Below are 21,449 nucleotides of genomic sequence, written 5' to 3' on the forward strand. Positions count from 1 at the left end.
ACTGTGACTCCTAGACACTCAGCTTCCTGAAGTTTGAGATCTGTTGTTGTATTTGGCTATAAGGTTGGGATACAAGGAATCATGTCTGTAATAACTGCTGGATTGATACCTCCTGCACCAAATTTGCACGATACATGATCCCTAAGCCTAACAGGACTGTGTAAGCCAGGTCTTTCATTCCCAATCTACATATTTGGTAACTGACACTCAGATGTTGAATCACTCCATTGGTAAACACAGGCTTGTCTTTTTGACTATAAAGCCCTTTTCACAAAGGTTTTTGGGGATTCTCAGACGGAAATTTTAATGCAAGCATATGGGAAGTTTTAACTTTGGTTTCTGGAAGAGTTGCAATGTTAATTTCAGGTAATTCCTCAACCAGGGCTCCCCTGGGTGGGGGCGGGGGGAGGCAGTGGAAGGTGGAGGAGTTTTATGGAAACCATAGTCAAGAACTCTATTGATAGAAACCAGAGATGATGAGCTAACCACTCAGCCTCAGAAGACTCATTTTGGGATGGCCACTTACTAGTCATGTATGGTTGGACAAATCGCCCTGACGCCCTTTCATTCGTGAAATGGGGGCAACAACCAATACCTCGGTTTTTAGTGAGACTCATTTTCTGAGTTGTGACGATCTTTATTAACACAAGGAATTGACATATCATTTTATTTGTAAATGGGGAGGGAGAGGGAGGGAGGGAGGGAGGAAGGAAGGAAGGGAGGAAGGAAGGAAGGAAGGAAGGGAGTGGATGGTCCATTTTTATCTGTAGGAGAGAGGGAGGGGTAAAGATCTAGGTTGGATGACAAAAATCAAGGGAGGCTTAGTTTCCTGAGCCTGCGGGGGGGTGGGGGTGGGGGTGGGGAACTGACAAACTCACAGTCTGGGGAGAGAAGAAACCATTTTTCAGGGAATTCCGTTAGTTGCCACGTTCCAGAGAACGCATCCCCAGAATGTTCCTTCACGTGGCTGTGGGAGGAGGACGCTTGGGCTTTGAGACCCCCAGCAAACTTCTTTCCAGGTCACGGGACACTCTGGCCTTCGCTCTGGCTTCCAAGGCACCCAAGGGATGCTTTTTCTTTGCTTCCTCCGGGCGGCCAATGTCAGGATTTGGAAAGCTAGTGCGCCCAACGCACGGTAAGGATCTTCTGGATAACCACTCTCCACGAGCTCTGCCCAGCTCCTAGATGTTTCTATGGCACCGGGTGCCTCCCCAGACCTCCAACTCTCGGGCCAGGACATTAAGCTGCACCTTGAGCGTGGCTCCTCAGCGCAGATGCCCGCGGCCTCAGCTGTGAGCTGGCGTGTGCAGGTGAACTGGCGCGTGCAGGTGAACTGGCGCACACGGGCGCGGGGACAGCGAACGGAACTACACAGGCAGTGATGGTGGCGGCGCGATGTCAGCGAACTCTCTCCTTTTCATCCTTTACATTTCTACTGAGATCTCGCCAATACATAACAAGAATACAACATATACATGGTTTTGTCTTTGCGCTCCCGGGATCGTAGCGGGGAAAATGAAGAGAAACCACGGCGGTCCCACTGGCTGCTTCCGGAGACCCCTGAAATCAGCAGCCGGAACTGCTAGTGTGGAGAGCCCTCGGGCCTGGTCATGTAAGACCGGAGGTTAGACGTCCCACCGAAGTGGGGGAGGTTCCGGACTTTTCCCCCCGCCGGGTCGGGCCCTTCGGACGAGAGTGGCGCTGGCCGGGCTCCAGACGCCGGAAGGTGCCAAGCCCCACTCACTTCGCCCTGGCGATGCGCGCGGACGCCCCGGGGCGCGCTCCGTCCGGCCCGCTTGGCAGGAGCGCGCGAGGTCGCGCGCGCGGTCCCCGGGGACAACCCCGAGGCGGCAGAGCTCCGGGCAGAGGCGCGAGCGCGGCGGCCGGCGGCGGGCTGGAGTGCGTCTCGCCGCCTCACGCGGTTGCGCTGCGCTGCGCAGAGCCGGGCCGGGGACCATGAGGGCGCAAGGTGGCGGTTGGCGCGCGCCGCGCTCCCCTCTCCCCTGGCCGCGCTCAGGGTCCAAGGGCAGAGCTCCGCGGCTCACACCGGCGCTGAGCAGCCCCCCAGGGGCCGAGCGGCTCCCGCCGGCCGGGGAGACGCCCCCTGGTCCCCGCCCCCGCGTGGCCCGGCTGGGCTAGCGGGAGCGGCGGTAGGAGGAGGAGGAGGAGGCGGAGGAGGCGGCGCCGCCGGGACTGCCTCCTCCCCGCCCCTCGCGTCTCCTCCCCGCGCCACCGGGAAGGACAAGGGGACTGGGCACGGGGACCCCGGCCAGTGAGCGCCCGTGCCCCGGGGCCGCCCTTTGCGCGCGCTCTCTCGCCTCGAGCCAGGGGCCGGCCTCGCCTCACATGGTGCTGGCCGCAGCCATGAGCCAGGACGCGGATCCCAGCGGCCCGGAGCAACCCGACAGAGATGCCCGCAGCGTGCCGGGTGCACCGGCGCCCCCCGCGGCCCCCGCGCCCCCAGGCCCGCGAGGGATGCCGCCGCCGCCGCCCCCAGCCGGCCTACCGCAGATCATCCAAAAGTAAGAGGAGGGAAAGGGGAGCGGGGACTCGGGGTGCGCTGTGGCTACATCTCTCCCGTCGCGGCTGAACTCTGCGCGGCCGCCTTGCGTGTGAAGTTTTCGCGTCCTCTCTCTGCGCAGGGTCGGTGTCATTCTGGCTGTGCGTGAGTTTGGGGATAGGAAAGCCAAGTTATTTGGGGGAAATAGGTTTGTTTTTCCTTACCCCTTTATCTTCAGGAAGGTTACTGGATATTTTGAACGAGAATAGCTCACATTGGGGGAAAATGGCCCAGAGACTCTGTTTCATCCCTCTGGTCCCAAGAGGCCGCTGGAATGTGCGGGGAGCCGTGCGTGAGTGTGTGTGCGCCCGTGAGGGTGTGTAAGGAAAATGCCGCCACCAAGCAGCCGCCCTTCATGGTGTCCCTGGCGTAGTCCGCGGGTGGCACTGGGTGGAAAGGATGGTGAGGGTTTGTAAACAACACGTTTGCTTTGCAACACTGAAAGAAGTGTTCACGCTTTTCAAGAAGGCCCTCGCCAAGAGCTCTTAGCCACGCCACGGCCACCGTTTTGCATGAATGTTACCATCTTGCGAATCTTAGGAGCCGGCCCTCCCAACCGGAGAGTAGGTTGGGGTGGCCCCCGAGCTCAGAGAAGGTCTTTTTCCGCCCAGTTTTTGGGGGCGTAACAGTAAAACGCGGATCTTTTATTAGTTCTTTCGAGATCTTTTTGATAGTTTAAGGCCTAGAATATTGGTTTGTTTGAAGGATCTTTATTCTCCTGAAGGCTTCCCTCAGCTTGTCCTGAAGTCAAAACCAGTTTCAAGAGCGTAGAGGAGTCTGAATGATGAGCGGGTGGGTGAAACTGACGATTCGGGAGAAAGGCTCCCAGTACAACAAAGTGCACCGTGGGGAGCAGAGCGGGGTGTTTGCAGGGCTGCTGTATTGATGCTTTGAGTTACACAAACGTATGAAAATGCATTAAGAGAAAAAAACAGCGATGGGGCGTAAATGGAAGTAAATGGCGTTTTAAACGTTGTTCGAAAGATTGACTTCAGAAAGAATAGTGAAAATTCAAGTTTGACATCAAAAAACACTGGTATCGTATTTCAGAACAAAATGGTTCCCCTCTTGTGACTGGTGGAATACGAAAGTTCCATTCGTGACAACTTTTTGCTTTCATTCGATTTTACCTGACTTTCAACGACTAACAAGATGCTAACAATTTGAACATGAAAATGATTTACACTATTTTTGTTCCTATTCTGCAAAATTATTTCAGGTAAGATTTAACTAAATATGATGGACAGTTTAAGTACGCCATTATTTAAAATTTATCTTTAGTTCTTAATATAAATATAAACCAACAGAGAAAAAGATGTTTAAAACTAAAGCTTCTTTACTAAAAACAAACAAATTGGCCAGTTATTAATTGGAAAACATCTGATGTGCTTCTTACCAGAAATGTCTTGTGGCTTGAGATTAAGCTACACATTAAATTTATTGAGTTTGCTGTGGTATTGTAAATTGGTTAATGCGTTTTCCTATCATTTAAATAGGAAAAAACGAGGAATTTTATGTTCACAGAAATATCTTTGTAGATCGGTGTCTCATTTACCCTGTTCTCCCCATTTTGAAAGTTCTGTCTCTGAAATATGTTACTTGAGGAGATAAGAACTTTTCAAAGGTGACCCCTTCTGCTAACAGTCCAGGATGGGAACTTCAAGAAGAGCCTAATGGCCCTGCCTTGTTTTGCATCGGTGACAGATCAGTGTTCAGGGGGCCACGTTCAAGGTGGTGATTATGCCCCTGGGAATGGATGTTTGTGCGCTTATGTTTCCAAAACTTTCTCAATAAGGATGATCTGAGGTTTGCTCCCCTCAGAACCCACTGAAATTGCGCTGGAACCAGGCATAACGTGGCAAATGCTTTACGGGTCCATCTTTAATGCGCTGAAACTTGAGCAGGTTATTTTGAAACTACGTTTGCATAATTTAATCTGAGCATCCATTTTTATGTAGTTATGAGGTGCCGGTTGCCTCAGCCATCTTTGAGAAAACGCAGTGGGGAGATTGCCCTCGGCCACAAAATCGATTGCCCACATCTTGACTGAAAATTTTGTGAGCTAGAGCTCACAGGATAAGATTCTTCTCTGGTGGATGGCCTATTAAATACATCTTATTCGAGAACCTTTGTTTATTCTAGGTATTTTAGTGGGGTCATTATGTAATTCGAAAGAGGAGAAGCTTTGAACTCTTTCATAATGATGCAGATGATCAATGTTATTCATGTGCATAGCGTGTGAGGATTACAAGAATTTTTTTCACTTCTTAATGTCTGTGTTTAGTGATTTTCATTTATATCAGCTCGCATTTTGGATAAAGTCAAGGACTTTGATGAAATAATAGCCATGATCATAATAAAAGCCTGTTCCTCTTCATGTGTGTCATATTTGGTCTTAAGAGAACTGCTTTATTCTGTAAGTAGCTAAACGCATGAGGTGTGATGTTGAATAATGAGACTGATTTTGATACTTGTTTTATGATAGCCGGTCTTGGTACTCAGGAAGATTGCAACGAAAGTTCATTTCTGTAGAGTGCTTTTGTTCCAGTCAGGTGTATTTAGTTTTCTTATTACTGCATTCTTAGCTTCGGTCAAGAATCGCCCCCGACCTTTCTGCTCAGATTGACCCCTGACTCCTGGCCCATATTAGCATCACCTGTAAAGATCATCAGCCATGTTTAGACATACAACTAGTATCTTGTAAGATCTTTGTTTTAAACTTGCCTTCTCTAAGCTGGCCAATGTGGAGATATTGTTGCGTAAAATGTAAAGAAGCATTAGGTAAACCATTTGGGCAATAAAAAATATAAATTACAACTTAAGATTTCGGATGAGTTCAGAAAGTCAGAATAATTTGATGACCTAAAATATGTGTATTCTCCATATTAGGAGAAGACAACATTGCTGTGCGCTGGTGAGTGTTTTACAAGGACTTATCTCCTTAAGCATTCACAGCATTTTATTTCCGAAAGTATTTTATGTTTTAATTTTGTGCTTTCAAATCAAACCTAATTCTTGATTTACAACTAGTTATTTACTAACCTGGATGAACAACAGAAGCTAAAGTTCAGGTTGTAAGTTTTGAAACTTTCTTCCCAATGGAAACAGAGTCAGTAAATTCTGTGTGAAATATTGAAGTCCGTTGTCACATGCAACTATACAGTGTCACTAATCGTGGCGAAAATTAACCAAAGAAGCACACACTCTTCTGTGAGGCGAACACGTATGTGATTTTCCTAAATAATCTGACTGGCGGCAAAATATTACTTACTGTTTAATGCATGACATTAGTTTGTACATCTGAGTATAGATGAGTTATTTTATTTCCTTTCCAGATTATTTTGATAAGCAGTGACTAAAAGTCAATTGTAAAAATAGAAAAGGTTTTGGTTTAGCATTTGATAGCTAGTGTTCCCTACATGTATAAATCCAGCTTCGATTTCTAAAGTTTGTGTCGTCTTCTGCATAGCATTAGGACACTGGCCGACTGGTTTCAGAGGAAAGGCTCCCCAGATTCAGTATAGAAAATGTTATAAGTGGTTATTCTGTTTGCAGGTCATTTTACAGACATTCTGCATTTGGAAGGATCTCCAGGTTACTCTTAGGGAGCAGTGTGCAGGAAAGTTGTGTGTGATGTCCAGTCACTTTGATGGGCATGTTGACAGTTCCATCCAAGATCGGGGAGGAAATAAGAATTTGCCAAAAACGGACATTACCTCACACTCACACTTGGTCCTTTTCTGGAAGGAGGATGGAATTTCTAACATCTGCGCCAGTTTCTAACATCAGTTTGAGTCCATTTTTAGGGAAAACAAGGATACACTTGTACAAGGAATTTTGAAAATTTTGAACACAGTCTTACGCTGCACGTCGTTCAGCAGAAAATATCCGAGAGGATTAAGTGTTTACCCAAAACAGGGAAGGAGAGAGGGTGGGTTCTTAGCATTCTGAAAAGTTTCTTTGCGTCTCTAGAAAGGTTTTTTTTTTTTTTGGTAAATTTTTTTTTCTTTAGGGTTTATTGTGATCTGTAGTTTTAGATAGTAAGTGTAGCCATCCAGTTATGAGTTGTTGTTTTTTTCAAATTGCCAAAGAGATCAGTATTATGAAATGTAGTACATTATTCCCATTAGTCATGGTAAGTGACTATGCATATGGTGTACATAGAGCTGTTCTAATGTCAGTGCTGTAAGGGGGGGGCGGGAGAAAAAAATGATCCCCCATTTTATTCTTCTATCCACTTGTTCTCTTGCTACCTTCTTAGCAGTTGATCAAATTAATAATTTAAAAAACCCAAATCTGTTGGTTGGAATGTGTTAAGATCTGATCGGTTAAGATCTCTTTGCCTGTTCTTACAGTCACCGGGGGGAAAAAACCCCACCAGGACTGACTCACAGTGAAATGATCCCCCATTTTCCAGTTTCTCTGTCTTTCTCTGATTTATTTGTCTTGTGGCTGCAGGTTCCTTGACTCCAGTTAAACTAATATTTCTTCCCTGCCCCTAACAGCTAATCCTTAAGTAAATAAACTGATACGGCTCCATTCACAGTACTGATAAACAAGAATCTAAAAAATGCTAGGAACTGGGGTCTAACCAAGGGATAGGAGTAAAATGGACTGAACCAAACACGGGAAGCGAGAATGGAAGAAGGTTGAGATAGTGGAGTTAAAACTCCAGAGAGAAATTGGGACGCAGGGCACCCCCCCTCCCTTCCTCCACCATGGTCCCCCTGCCAGACAAAAGCTTGAAAGGGTCTCCTATGTCAGAAAATCCCACTTAATCTGATTTTTATTTTCTGCCACAGTAATTATCTTGTTTAGGATGGTCTGACTGATATGATCTTGTATATTTGAACAGGGAAAGTTGCTGTGGGTCCACAGCTGGTGCGAGTGACTGGTAGCTGTGTTTAGAATAGTGCACTGAAAGTTTTGCAGGAAGTAAAGTGATCCGTAGTCCAGAATCAGGGCGAAGATGGTAATTAGTGGTTTGTAGAAAGGAGCACATGGCAGTTCCCTTTCTGGTTAATGGACCTGGCCGAATCTTGCTGATATGTGTGATATACTGGAAGCCTAATATTGCTTGTTCCCACCAGTGAGAAGACTGGGAAATCCTGACTTTAATTAAAAAGGCACATTTTTGAATTAGGAATGTGAATTTGGTTCCCAACACCACCAACAGGGTGTTGGTGGTAGGCTGATAATTTGCCTGGCTCAGTGGCTGTTCACTTTAAATTGCACCCAACTAAGGTTTCAGTCTTCCAACATTTATAGACAGCAAGTTTCGTTAGGTACAAGTCCTCACTGGCAGCTGTTTGAGGAGGAGGTGGAAGGGAAGTCATCCCCCCACCCCCAGTGTTTTGTTTATGTATTTGCATATGACACATATATCCACCTAACAGGATAAAGTCTTTGCAGTAGCAGAAGTTACAGTGAAATTAAATGATCTTCCTCTTTCCTACAGTTCCTGCTGGATTTTATAAATAAGTCCCCTGATGGTTTACAAGGCAACTTTTCCAACTCGACGACAGCACATCTGTCAGGGAGATGGTACATATTGATGTGAATGTACTTTATGAGCAAAAGGCGCGGTTAAACAGCTTGCATGAGGATGTGCTAATAACTTGCAGTTTAGTTTGGGGAATAAATCTTTCCATGTGTTCAGAGACAAAAGGCTGGGGGTCATGCATGTGTTCAGGGGTGGTTGTCATCCCATGAAGATAGTTTTCACGCCACTTTTCCCTTCTTTAATGTGGGTATTTGCTTTAAGGATGCACCAGGGCCATTTGCTGCTGCCCTTTCTATGCACCTGCTTTCTCTCGATCACAGTAATGACCCATCAGTTTTCAGTGGCCACTTCCCGCTCTGGCCCAAGCCTGGAAACCGCCACTCACGGCTGTCTGGACATCTTAAATACGTCTCAGATTTTGCAACTTGTCTATAGATTGTCTCCCAAATATGTTTTTGGCTCTTATTACACCCACCTTTAAACCTGACCTCTTGCATCATGATGCTAAAGGAGTAGACAAGGTCATCTATACAGTATTTTAAATATGATTTAATTTCATTAAGTTACTTCTTGTAGATTACTTTGAATTCGTTGATGTAATCATTTAGATTACTTTGAATTCATTGATGACTAAAATGATCTAGGATCTGCCTGGTGTTGGAGAATGTAAAATGCACATCTTTGATCTAAATTAATTGTTGGGTTTCTGACCAAGAGGGTCCAAGAGGAAAAGAAAACCCTGGACTGGGAACGAGTGACCTGGACAAGCCAATTAACCTTCTTAATCCAGCCTCTCTGGAGGCTGGAAAAAAATTTTTCCTTTCAAGAAAAAGTTATGTGAATCTCCAGGAATATGGTTGAGTAATCATCAGTATAGAATGCCTCCCCTCTCCTATACATCTGATACAGAATATATCCCATATCAGTTACATTTTAGCCATGGGCATAGGTACATGTTTGTGAGATTGCTCACACATGGAAACAGCAATAATTACAAAAAGAAATCAAATGTTTCCTCCAACATTTGCATATGTTGCATATGACTTAAAAAAATTTTAAGTCAGAAAAGTAGATAGAAATGTCAGTGACAAGGCATACGTTTTATACTGTTTTCTGATCACCAGAAATTTTTAAAAATAAAAATTATTTTGGAATGTTAATTACTTGGGACTGTTGAAGTGAATACTTGAGTGTTCAAAAAGAGTGCTGTTTTCAATGCAGGAGGCAATACTTTTCATTTGTCTAAGTTGGATTGTATTCAACCCGGGCAGGTGGGAGTGTGTTTGGTGACCGTGTTGTTTTCAGAGGCACAAAACGTCAACAGGACCTGCGCCCGCGTCTCTCGGAGCGGGGCTGGGCTCGGCTGGACGTGGAGTCCGGAACCGTGCGGCGCAGTCAGTCGGCCCCGTGGGCCCCAGGGAGCCGCCCAGACCTCAGCCTGAAAAACACTTCGCGAAGAGATCCTGAGTGTTCAAAAGCAGAGCCTCAGGCTTCCGGGTGGCCTCCATGAAGAGACGAAATGTTTCCAGAGCCTCCCAAGGACTGGGTCTCCTTGGGGCCCTGCGACCTCAGGACTAGCAGCGTCATCCGTAGACTCCAGTTACGGAGAGGATTTGTTTGACACTTGAAAAGATACTTTTTAACCTTCTGCATAAAAGGGGAATGGGTTGTGTGGTTAAATCTTGCTTTATATATAGACTTTACATTATATGCATAATGAGGATGAGCACGGGAGAGTTACTACAGCATTGTCTAGAAGAACAAAAAATTAGAAACCTGCTAAATGTTTCCCAGTTGAGAAAATAAACCACTGCTTGCTCCTCATGTACCATTCGGCAATTACAATAATAATGTTCTCTTACGTTTATTACTATGGAATATAAAATCATATGGAATGTAATAGGGAATATAGTATTGTTAACTACAACAAAAAGTACAAACAGCATGTTACAAGGGATGTCACGTTTTAAAAAAAGGTATGTGAGTGTGTGTGCAGGTACCTGAAAGTCTGGAGAAACATTAAACAAATACAAAGATGCTAACAATAGTTCTAATTCTAGGTGATTCAATATTAGTGTGTGTGTTTTTTTTTTTTTTAACACTTTCTACTTTTTTTTTCAGTGAGTATGTATCAATTTTATAATCAGAAAAAATAAAACTCTGTTTTCTTTTTTTTAAATGTTTTTGTTTATTTTTGAGACAGGGAGAGACAGAGCATGAGCAGGGGAGGGGCAGAGAGAGAGGGAGACACAGAATCTGATGCGGGCTCCCGGCTCTGAGCTGTCAGCGGAGAGCCCGATATGGGGCTCGAACTCACAGACCGTGAGATCATGACCTGAGCCGAAGTCGGACGCCCAACTGACTGAGCCACCCAGGCGCCCCAAAACTTTCTGTTTTTTAAAAACAAAACTAGGAATAGACATTTCATATTGGTATTGCACTATCTTTAAGACTGAACTGCCCGTTTGTGTCTTAGACTTCAGACCTGGAAGGCCTCTGAGAGCTGCTTTAGCCCAGCCGTCCTGTTTTTCTAGGTAAGGCAAGTGAGCATCAGAGAAGGCAAGTGAATTATTCAAGGTCACGCTGCAAGGGCAGTGGTCGGGTTGGCGCAGGAACCCTCATCGCCCTGTGTATTGTATTTTCTGCTAGGCTACCCTGTTGTGTGCCTGGAGATGGAGAAGAGAGAAATGGAGAACATTCATAAAACAGCCATTTATCTACTGGCACTAGTCTGCTCAATCCCCCCAAGGGGACTTGAAAAGCATCCTTAGGTATGTTACCTTCTCTCTGCTCCCTGTCCAACCCCCACCCCCCACCCCCGTGGGTTTTCTGCAAATGGCGGTAGACTGGCCTCTCCAGAGCATCTCATGCTCTATTTCATTCTGCCAGACAAGCCAGGCATCACATTTTGGGGTTTTTTGTCCTTGAAGTATGTAAGTTGCATAACTGTAGTTCTGTTACCATAACAAAGGAAATTAGTCTTAAATAATTTTCCCTAATGAACACTAGGTTTTTAGCTTTTCCCATTTTCAGAAAAATGTCTCCTATAGCTCTTTTTAAAATCCCCTGGCTGAGATTCACAAGTGCATTTGTTTATGATGTCTCTTTTATTTCTTTTATTTTATTATTATTATTTTTTAACGTTTATTTTTTTTATTTATTTTTTTTTAACGTTTATTTATTTTTGAGACAGAGACAGAGCATGAACGGGGGAGGGTCAGAGAGAGAGGGAGACACAGAATCTGAAGCAGGCTCCAGGCTCTGAGCCATCAGCCCAGAGCCCGACGCGGGGCTCGAACTCACGGACCGTGAGATCGTGACCTGAGCCGAAGTCGGACGCTCAACCGACTGAGCCACCCAGGTGCCCCTAACGTTTATTTTTGAGAGAGAGAGAGAGCACGAGCACAATGGGGGAAGGGCAGAGAGAGAGGGAGACACAGAATCTGAAGCAGGCTCCAGGCTCTGAGCTGTCATCACAGAGCCCAACACAGGGCTTGAACTCGAGAACCGTGAGATCACTACCTGAGCTGAAGTCGAAGTTGGATGCTTTACCTACTGAGCCACCCAGGCGCCCCTGTGAGGTCTCTTTTAACTTAACAACTGTACCCACCTTTTTCTGTTCTTCATGACCGAAGATACCAGGCTATGTTGTCTTGTAGAATGAGCCATGATCTGGATATGTTATTATTTCCTCATGGCCAAATTCAGGTTAAGCGTTTTGGCAAGGATCTGCAGTGGATACTGTGTATTCCACTAAGTTTGATCTGTTGGTTAACGTCATCACTGACAGATCTCTCCATCGTAACAGGACATTTTTTCTCTTTGTGATCTCACGGCTTGTGAGTTCGAGCCCCGTGTTGGGCTCTGTGTTGACAGCTCAGAGCCTGGAGCCTGCTTCCTATTCTGGGTCTCCCTCTCTCTCTCTCTGCCCTCTCCCGCTCATGCTGTCTCTCTCTGTCTCTCAAAAATAAATGAATATTAAAAAAATTTTTTAAATATATTTTATTTTTTTAAGTAAGCTCTGTGTCCAACGTGAGGCTTGAACTCATGACCCCAAGATCAAGAGTCGCGTGCTCTCCTGACTGAGCCAGCCAGGTGCTCCTGTGGTTTTATCTTTTAATTTCACCATGTTTTAAAAGCCCCTTCAATGAAATGTGGGACTGAAATGATAAATAAATTCACGTTAGAATGGATTAGTTTGGGTAAATGGTTTAAATCAGTAGGCCTTGCGAATATGTGTGTGTTGTACAGGCCCCTAGATACTATCGGGAGACTGGATTTTTCTCATCCTGACTTCACCGATGGGGCCATTCACTTCCCACTTAACCTCCACGGCAGGCATTTTGTCACGGGCTGCAGTATTTTTTAATGTTCTTACAGAGAGTATCAATCCCCCTTCATGCTCATGGCATGAATCAATGCTAATGTAAGTTTTGCTAGCTCACACGACGTTTTTAGGCATCCTCTTGAAGCTAAGTCAGCCCTTTACAGAAACCTTTTATTTTCCTTTTCAAAACCACTATATGAAGCTGACTTTAAAAGTGACTCATGACTTGCCCTGGAGCCTAAACTGGGTGAGTCCCGGAGCTGGTCTGTGCCTACCAGTTTGTTCATGCTTTTTAGATTTAAATTACATCGCTATTTTTGCCTCTTCCAGATTGGTGCTCTTATTTTCATGCACAAAATATGTATGGGTGGGGAACATGGTGTGGAGTGGCGAAAAGAATCCAGAGCAAGCCTGCTCGGTGTTCTAGATTCAGCTTTGCCACCACTCTCCCTGAGCCTCAGTGGTCTCATCTGTAAAAGGGAACGATAATAAAGTGAGTAGCAACTAACCTTCATTGGATGCTTCCTGTGTGCCACCAACTACTCTAAGCACCTTGTGTAGGCTACATGCATTTAATCATTAAATCCAACAATAATCCCGTGAGGTAAGTGCTGTTATTCTCCTCATTTTACAAATGAGGAAATCAGGGGCGCCTGGGTGGCTCAGTCGGTTGAGTGTCTGACTTCAGCTTAGGTCATGATCTTGCGATTCATGAATTCGAGCCCCACATCAGGCTCTGTGCTGACAGCTCAGAGCCTGGAGCCTGCTTTGGATCCTGTGTCTCCCTCTCTCTCTCTCTGTCCCTCCCCCACTCCTGCTCTATCTCTCTCTCTTAAAAATAAATAAACATTTAAAAAAATGAAGAAATCCTGTCACAAACTTACAAGGACTCAGCAAAGCTAAAAAATAATAATATTTATGAAAAAACTAGTAATGCGAGGCTGGGATGAGAGAATGTTTTATAAATTAATGTGATCATATCATCTCTATGTAAATATCTTTGTCCTCAAAATAATTGATAAAAAACTCATCACTTGGCAAGGAAAATATTATAGAAAAAATTGCTGAAATACATCTGAAAGTAGGTTGATTGAATTTGAGAATAACTAAACATTCCAATTAAAAACATTATTTCCTGTTTCTTTTTTCCTTTCTTTCTTCTTCTAGCTTTGAGTGTGCCTTTTGGTTTAAAGTGAAATCCATATCCCAATTTAAATTCCATGAGCCAATCTGACTCTGGCATTTGATTTGCTGCCTTACTCTGCTTGTTACGCATGTTAGGCGAGACCTGAATTTGATGCTCACAGAGAGTATATAAACACTTATAATCCTCTCAGCATGTGCTAAAATCATAACAGATACGATCGTTTGATTTGCAAAGAGAGCGTCTGCCAAGTTCGACCACAGCATTTTTAAACCAATTCAGAAAACCAGGATTCCGCAATGATTAAAGTATCCTAGGCTCCTATTAATAGCAAGAATTCCTGACTTGAAACGTGGCAACACCAAGCTCCCTTAGTCTGCTCCAGACACACTTCATGAATGGTCTTAGCAGACTTTGTTACAGGTGTCCTTTCGCTTTAAGACACTGTTGTATGTAAAAACCAGACTTTAATGGAGTCAGTAAATCAGAACAGGATTGTTTGCTTTTGACCTGTGAAAGGGTTTACAGTAAAGATCCTTTAAACAATGAGTTCCTCAGGGTGTTTCAAATAAAAATTTAGTAAGTCTATTTTGTAAGTGATGATTTTTAAAAGCTTTTGGGTTGTTTTTCAGTTTTACAGAGGTATAACTGAAGTACGCTAAGCTGTACATGTTTAAAGCATCCATCACATAATCAAGGCAGTAAACATTTTTATTACCCCTGTGAGTTTCTTCATGCCTTAAAAAAAAATTCTTTTTTACATTTATTTATTTTGGAGAGACAGAGCACAAGTGGGGGAGGGGCAGAGAGAGGGAGACACAGAATCTGAAGCAGGCTCCAGGCTTTGAGCTGTCAGGACAGAGCCTGACGTGGGGCTTGAACCCACACATCGTGAGATCATGACCTGAGCTGAAGTCGGACACTTAACTGACTGAACCACCCAGGCGCCCCCGTGCCTTTCATAATTTATCTTCTGCTCTTTCTCTTAACCCTCTCCCCTCTCAGGCACCTACCCATCTGCTTTTCCATCATGGTACCTGAGTTTTTGCTTTTTCTAGAATTTTATACAAATGGGATCATAGTTTTTGTTGTTGTTGTTGGCCTGGTTTCTTTCACTCAACATAATGATTTTTGGGGAAAATTTTTTTTAAATTGTGACACAATACACATAGCATTTACTGTTTTAGCTATTTTATTTTTAAAATTTATTTATATGTTTTTAGTTTATTTATTTATTTTGGTAGACAGCAAATGGGGTAGGGGTGGAGAGAGAGAATCCCAAGCAGACTCCGCACTGTCAGCGCAGAGCCCAATGTGGGGCTTGAACTCATGAACTGTGAGATCATGACCTGAGCCAAAATGGAGAGTCAGATGCTTAACCGACTGAGCCACCCAGGCACCCTCATTTTTATTATTTATTTATTTATTTTTGAAAGTTTATTTATTTATTGAGAGAGGGAGGGAGGGAGAGACGGGGGAGGGGCAGAGACAGAGACAGAGGCAGAGACAGAGAATCCCAAGCAGGCCCCCACACTGCCGATGTAGAGCCTGACGCGGGGTTTGAACCCACGAACCTGTGAGATCATGACCTGAGCCGAAACCAAGAGCCTGCTGCCTAACTGACTGATCCACCCAGGCACCCCAATTTATTTATTTATTTTTTATTTTTTTAATTTTTTAAATTAAAATTTTTTTTTTAATTTTTAAAATTTAAAAAAAAATTTTAATTTTCTAAAATTAATCTCTGTGCTCAGCGTGGGGCTAAGACTCACAACCCTGAGATCAAGAGGTATATGCTCTACCAACTGATCCAGCCGGGCACCCCCATTTTCGCTATTTTAAAGTGTAATTAACTAGTGTTTGGTACGTTCACAAGGTTGTGCAACCATTACCACTGTCTAGCTCCAGACCATTTGCATCATCCCAAAAGGAAACCCTGTGTGCAGTGAGCAGTTATTTGCCATTCCTTCCTCCCCCAGGCCTGACAACCACTAATCTGTTTTCTGTCTCTATGGATTTGCCTTTTCTGGATGTTTTATGTAAATGGAAACATGCTATATATGGCCTTTTGAATCAGGCTTTCTTTCACTTAACATAATGTTTTTTAAGGTTAACCCATGTTGTAGCCTGTGTTAGTACTTTGTTCCTTTTTATTGTTGAATAATATTCCATTATATGGAGAGACAACTTTTTATCCATACATCGGTTGGTGGCTTCTGGTTTTTTCTACCTTTTGACTATTGTGAATAGTGCTGCTGTGAACATTTATGTACCGGTTTTTGCTTGGACATCGTTTTTTAATTCTTTTGGGTATATATCTGGGATTGGAATTGCTGAGTCATACGGTGATTCTGTGTTTAATTTGTTGAGGAACCTCCAAACTGTTTCCCTAAGTGGCTGCACCGTTTTATAGTCTCACCAGCAATGAATGAGTATTCTTATTTCTCCACAACCTTGCCAAAACTTGTTATTTTCCTTTTTTTTTTTTTTTTTGTTTTTAAATTATGACCATTCTTGTGGGTATAAAGTGGTATCTCATTGTGATTTGGGTTTGTATTTCCCTAATGAGTAATGATGTTGAGTATCTTCTCTTGTGCAACAAAACCATTTGTATATCTCCTTTAGAGAAATGTCTATTAAGTCCTTTGTCCATTTAAAAATTTCATTGTTTATCTTTTTTGTGTGAAATTGTGAGGGCCCTTCATAAATTCTGGTTACTAGACTTTTGTCAGATACGTGATTTGCAAATATTTTTTTCCATTCTGTGGGTTTGTTTTTCAGCATACGATTTTAAAGTTCATTCCCCCCGCCCCTTTTTTTTTCACATACCAAAAGTTTGGAACTTTTTATTGGCAAGTGGTATTCCAGTTTATGGATATATCATAAATTGTTTACCCGTTCACCTGTTGATGTATATTTAGGTTGTTTCCAGGTTTTGGCTTTTACAAATAAAGCTGGTATGAATATCCCTTTACAAGTATTTATGTGGACACATCTTTTAGTTTTCTTGGGTAAATATTTGGTCAATGATAGTTTAACCTATTAGGAGATGACAAGATAAAATCAAATAAGATAAGATAAAAATGATAAGAATCACTTTTGGCTGAAAACACCTTTGAATTTTTATTACTAGGTCTTTGAACAGAGCGTGTTAAATATGACCCTTCAAGATGTTTATGTATTTATTTATTTAAATTTCTTTATTTATTTTGAGAGAGAGGGAGAGCATGAGCAAGGGAGGGGCAGAGAGAGAAAGGGAGAATCCCAAGCAGGCTCAGCGCAGGGCCTGATGCGGGGCTTGAACTCACGAACCTGAGCCACCCAGGTGCTCCAACCCTTCAAGGCATTTAAAGAACACACATGTTAGGGGCACCTGGGTGGCTTAGTCAGTTCAGTGTCCGACTTCAGCTCAGGTTATGATCTCACAGTCTGTGAGTTTGAGCCCTGCATCGGGCTCTCTGCTGTCAGTGTGGAGCCTGCTTTGGATTCTTGGATCCTTTGTCACCTCTTTCTGCCCCTCCCCCACGTGTACTCTCTCAAAAATAAGTAAATATTAGGGGCGCCTGGGTGGCTCAGTCAGTTAAGTGTCCATCATCAGCGTAGGTCATGATCTCACGGTTCGTGGGTTTGGGTCCCGCGTCAGGCTCTGTGCTGACGGCTCGGAGCCTGGAGCCTGCTTCGGATTCTGTGTCTCCCTCCCTCTCTGTTCCTCCCCTGCTTGCACTCTGTCTCTCTGTCTGTCTGTCTCTCTCAAAAAGAAATAAAGATTAAGAAAAATAAAAAAAAGTAAACAAAAAAAAGGACACACACTTTTTCATCTTAGTTTTCAGGGTCAGTCACTCATCAGCTTAGTTTCTCTTTTTCTTCTACTGATGAATCTTCGTCCAGTAATTTTTCATTGGAGAAATAATTATTACCGTGGAAACTGGGACACAAGATGGATAAGATGACAAAACTGCAGAACTTCAAGCTGGAAGGGACCCAGAGATCATCTACTTCAATTCTCTAGTGAGCAGAGGAAACTTATGTGCCTGTGAGTAATTTTAAGTCTCCTAGTGATGAGGTGTCTACAGATGTAACAGTGCGGGGGTTGAGTGAATGGCACCGTATTCCTGCTGTGCTCTAGGGCTCACAGGACACCTTTTCCCCCCTCGCTTGTCCCATTTAATCCCAGCAAGCTCATGAAACAGGTAGGCAGTTACCAGTAGTTGAGGGGTCCCTAACCAACGATGGGAGGCTGCCGGCTCAGAGCCAGGCCTTCTGTCCTGTTCCAACTTGTACGTCCTTCTCCCTTTCTGGTGAATCTTTCCCCGCCTCTAAGCTGACTGCCACTGCCTTCATTCAGGCTTCCCAGCTTCTGCCCCTGCCTCCAGCTGGGCCTGTCCTCAGATCTTTCTCTTCTCCACACCAGTTCAGCCTTAATCTTGTCTGTTTGCTCAAAGCCCTGCTGTAGCATCTTGTTGCCTGTAGGTTGAGATTCAGACTGCTTAGCAGCTCTTTCTGGAACAGCCCCCACTTAACTGTCCACGCCTGGCCCTAGCTGCCTCCTGCTCTCTCTCCCTGCACTACCTTTTCTCCTCAACTCAAACATTCCTTTCCTGTTTATGGATTGTGCTTAGACCTCATGTCTTATAGGGAACTGTCCCCGACACCACACAAGAACATGGGCTGGGTGCTCCTATCCTGTGAGGCCTTGTGGCCCCCCAAAGTAGTGTTCACTCCATGCTTGCCTCTTGTTGGTCCACCCCTGAAGACTCCACGAAGTCCTTCAGGTTGGGGCGAGTGTCTTTCATCTTGGTGTCCCTAGCATCTGACAGGGTCCCTGGCACATAGTTTGTTGAATATGACAGAAGGAGCAAGTTGACAGCCACCTAAGTATAGATCTAATGGACTTTGTGATGAAAAAACCCACTCAGAAGGGTCTCATGGGTGCAAATTGATGTGGGAGCGAAGTTTGGTTTTCTCCAACGTATGTGTTATTCTGCCTGCCTGTCTGAAAAGGCTGGAGGAACACAAACAGCCTGCCTTTATGTTTGGAGAGGTGGTGTAAGGGGTGGGGGTGGGGGGTTGGGGAACAAACCCAGGAAGTATAAGAAACCCAAGCTGTGGTCTGGCTGTACCTTCACGTCACTGTGTTAGCAGAGATAGGGCGCTGAGTCTCTTAGGTCCCACCTTTGTTAAAGGGGGTCAGGGTGTGGGCTTGTTATAGGATGTGGGGTTTGTTATAACCATCAGTGAGATGACACGGGAACACGCTTTGAGGAGAATAAAGTGCTGAATACACGTGCATCATAATGGAACCAGGCTTCCTCTCCAGCCAGGGACCCGATCGTGCCTTTCAAGGTACAGGCAGTTTCCAGGCTGGATTTCTTCATCTTCGATCCAAATAGAGAGGGTGGAAATGACCACTCAGAATACCCCTTGAATCCTGTTGCATCAAAGCTTTCAACAACAGAAATTTCTGGACAACAAAAATGTTTTGTTTTGTTTTTTTTAGTCTTTTTTAAGTCCTAAGCAAACACTATGTTTATTTCAATCAATTGCTAAAACAACATAACTGAAGACAGCTGTGACACCAAGATACTTTATTATTACCTTGACATTTGTGATAATGACAGTTTAATGGTGGCAATGATAATTGGGCAGTTGACCAGTGGCAGCTGCAAAAAGGAGTTGCCCATTTGGCCTTTGAACTCACAAACGCTTTCTTTTTCCTCTTCCTGGGATGGTGTCAAGAGGCTTCCAGAAGGGTCCAGTGTTTGACACACTGTTGTAAGCTGTCCTACAATACAGCCTCAGACAAAACGAGGCCGCCCTGAGCCCCTGGTAATGGCATTGTTTACCTTTCCAAGGAGGTTGGGACAGCATCAATCCGCATGTGGTGCGTGCCCAGGCCAAGGAGTTCGTGCTGTGAGGCCTAAGGTTCTTATGAAATGAAAAAAACACGTCAGTACGGCCGTGGTGGTTCCATGTGCGCTAAGTGTGTCCGTGACAGGATCAAGCGTGCTTTCCTTATTGAGGAGCAGAAAATCGTTGTGAAAGTGTCGAAGGCACAATCACAGAGTCCGAAAGCTAAATAAACAAATGAAGGGTTTTTTTGACTAATTAAAAAAAAAAAAAAAAAGGAAAAGGAAAAAGAAAGGAGTTGCCCAGAACATAACTTAACGCCCATGATTTCTGCTCCGCCACCCTATTAAAATTGCATTCTGCATCTCCCCGTCCAATCTCCCTTACTTTGCTTTGTTTTCAACCGTAGCACGTTTTCTCTTAATAGCTGATATAACTTACTTCACTTACTGTGTTTTTACTGTCTGTGTGTCTCCTCCCACCCAGCCTGTGTCACGTGTCACATAAGCTCTCCAGGAGCAGCAGCGTTTCATTCAGTGATTTACAGCCCACCCCCCCCCCCCCCCCCCAACGTAAGGGCAAGGCCTGGCACCCAGAAGCAGCTCCCTGAATATTTGTTTGAAGGACTGCATGAACTGTTAGTAAAAGTGTCAAACTTAGACACTTACACAGTGGCATTTGTTTCTTCTCTGAGCCCATCTAAGCTGTGAGCTGTATGTGTTTGGTGGTGCAGGAGGCTGTAATGAAAGTGCAAGATATGGGAATATCATAGCCTCTGGTCCTGTGTCATTCTTGGAAGTAAAAGAAGGTGCGGAACTGGGCCGCTCCTCTTGGCCCCAGGCATCAGTGACTCAGTACTTGTATGGCAGGCTGGCTCTGACAGTGGCTGGTCTCATTGGACTCTCTTTGGCAGAGACCCAAGCTGTGCATTTGGTGGGATCTTGATGCTGGACGAAGAACAGGAAGGGCTAGGTCTCGCTCAGTCCCTTGCAGTAGGGGCCCAAAAGACTAGGACGAACACATATCCAGCAATAGGGGATTAGTGAGTGCATTAGGCTGTGTCCTCCCATACAATGAGGACTGTCTCTGTGTGCCGTTAGAAGAAATCTCAGAGGGACGCCTGGGCGGCTGAGTCGGTTGAGCATCCGACCCTTGATTTCGGCTCAGGTCATGATCACGTGGTTTGTGAATTCGAGCCCCATGTCAAGCTCCGTGCTGACCACGCAGAGCCTGCTTTGGATTCTCTGTCTCCCTCTCTCTCTGCCCCCCGCTTACTCTCTCCAAAAAATAAATAAATATTAAAAAAAATAAAGAAATCTCAGGGATATGTCAAGGGAAAAAAAACAGGGTATAGAAAATGTAAATAGTTGCTCCCATTTGTGTAAGAAAAGGGAGAATAGGAAAAAAATATATTAAAAAAATACACACACCTACACAGAAAATTAATTTCACATAACTTAAAATTTTTTTTTTTCAACGTTTATTTATTTTTGGGACAGAGAGAGACAGAGCATGAACGGGGGAGGGGCAGAGAGAGAGGGAGACACAGAATCGGAAGCAGGCTCCAGGCTCTGAGCCATCAGCCCAGAGCCCGACGCGGGGCTCGAACTCACGGACCGCGAGATCGTGACCTGGCTGAAGTCGGACACTTAACCGACTGCGCCACCCAGGCGCCCCTCACATAACTTTAAAACACAGTAATTTGATTATACATCTGTAGTGGAATGTACCTTTTTTTTCATGTTTGTTTTTGAGAGAGAGACACACACAGCGTGAGCAGAGGAGGGGCCAAGAGAGAGGGAGACACAGAATCTAAAGCAGGCTCCAGGCTCTGAGCTGTCAGCACAGAGCCTGAGGTGGGGCTCAAACCCACAAACCATGAGATCATGACCTGAACTGAAGTTGGACGCTTAACTGACTGAGCCACCCAGGAGCCCCTCTGGTGGAATGTATCTTAAGTTCAAAATAAATTCCAAGTAAATCTTAAACCATTTTCAGTAATATTGTTAGTAATGATATTGGTATTACTATTATGAAACAATTATATATAAAATATTTTATACATATA

At 44.4% G+C, this 21,449-nt stretch overlaps 1 protein-coding gene and 1 pseudogene across 1 annotated transcript in view; both read left to right on the forward strand.

The window, feature by feature from the left end:
• The first annotated feature begins 2,321 nt into the window (after positions 1 to 2,321).
• RBM20 (RNA binding motif protein 20) overlaps positions 2,322 to 21,449 on the forward strand; it is a 195,877-nt gene continuing 176,749 nt past the window's right edge. Inside the window, exon 1 of the mRNA XM_047826515.1 lies at positions 2,322 to 2,522. Coding sequence (XP_047682471.1) covers positions 2,347 to 2,522 — 176 coding nt within the window. The 5' untranslated portion in view covers positions 2,322 to 2,346. The remainder of the gene's footprint in view (positions 2,523 to 21,449) is intronic.
• LOC125148168 (60S ribosomal protein L34-like) lies at positions 2,890 to 19,614 on the forward strand (annotated as a pseudogene).

Source organism: Prionailurus viverrinus, chromosome D2, assembly GCF_022837055.1.
Source record: "Prionailurus viverrinus isolate Anna chromosome D2, UM_Priviv_1.0, whole genome shotgun sequence".
NCBI classification, from domain to species: domain Eukaryota; kingdom Metazoa; phylum Chordata; class Mammalia; order Carnivora; family Felidae; genus Prionailurus; species Prionailurus viverrinus.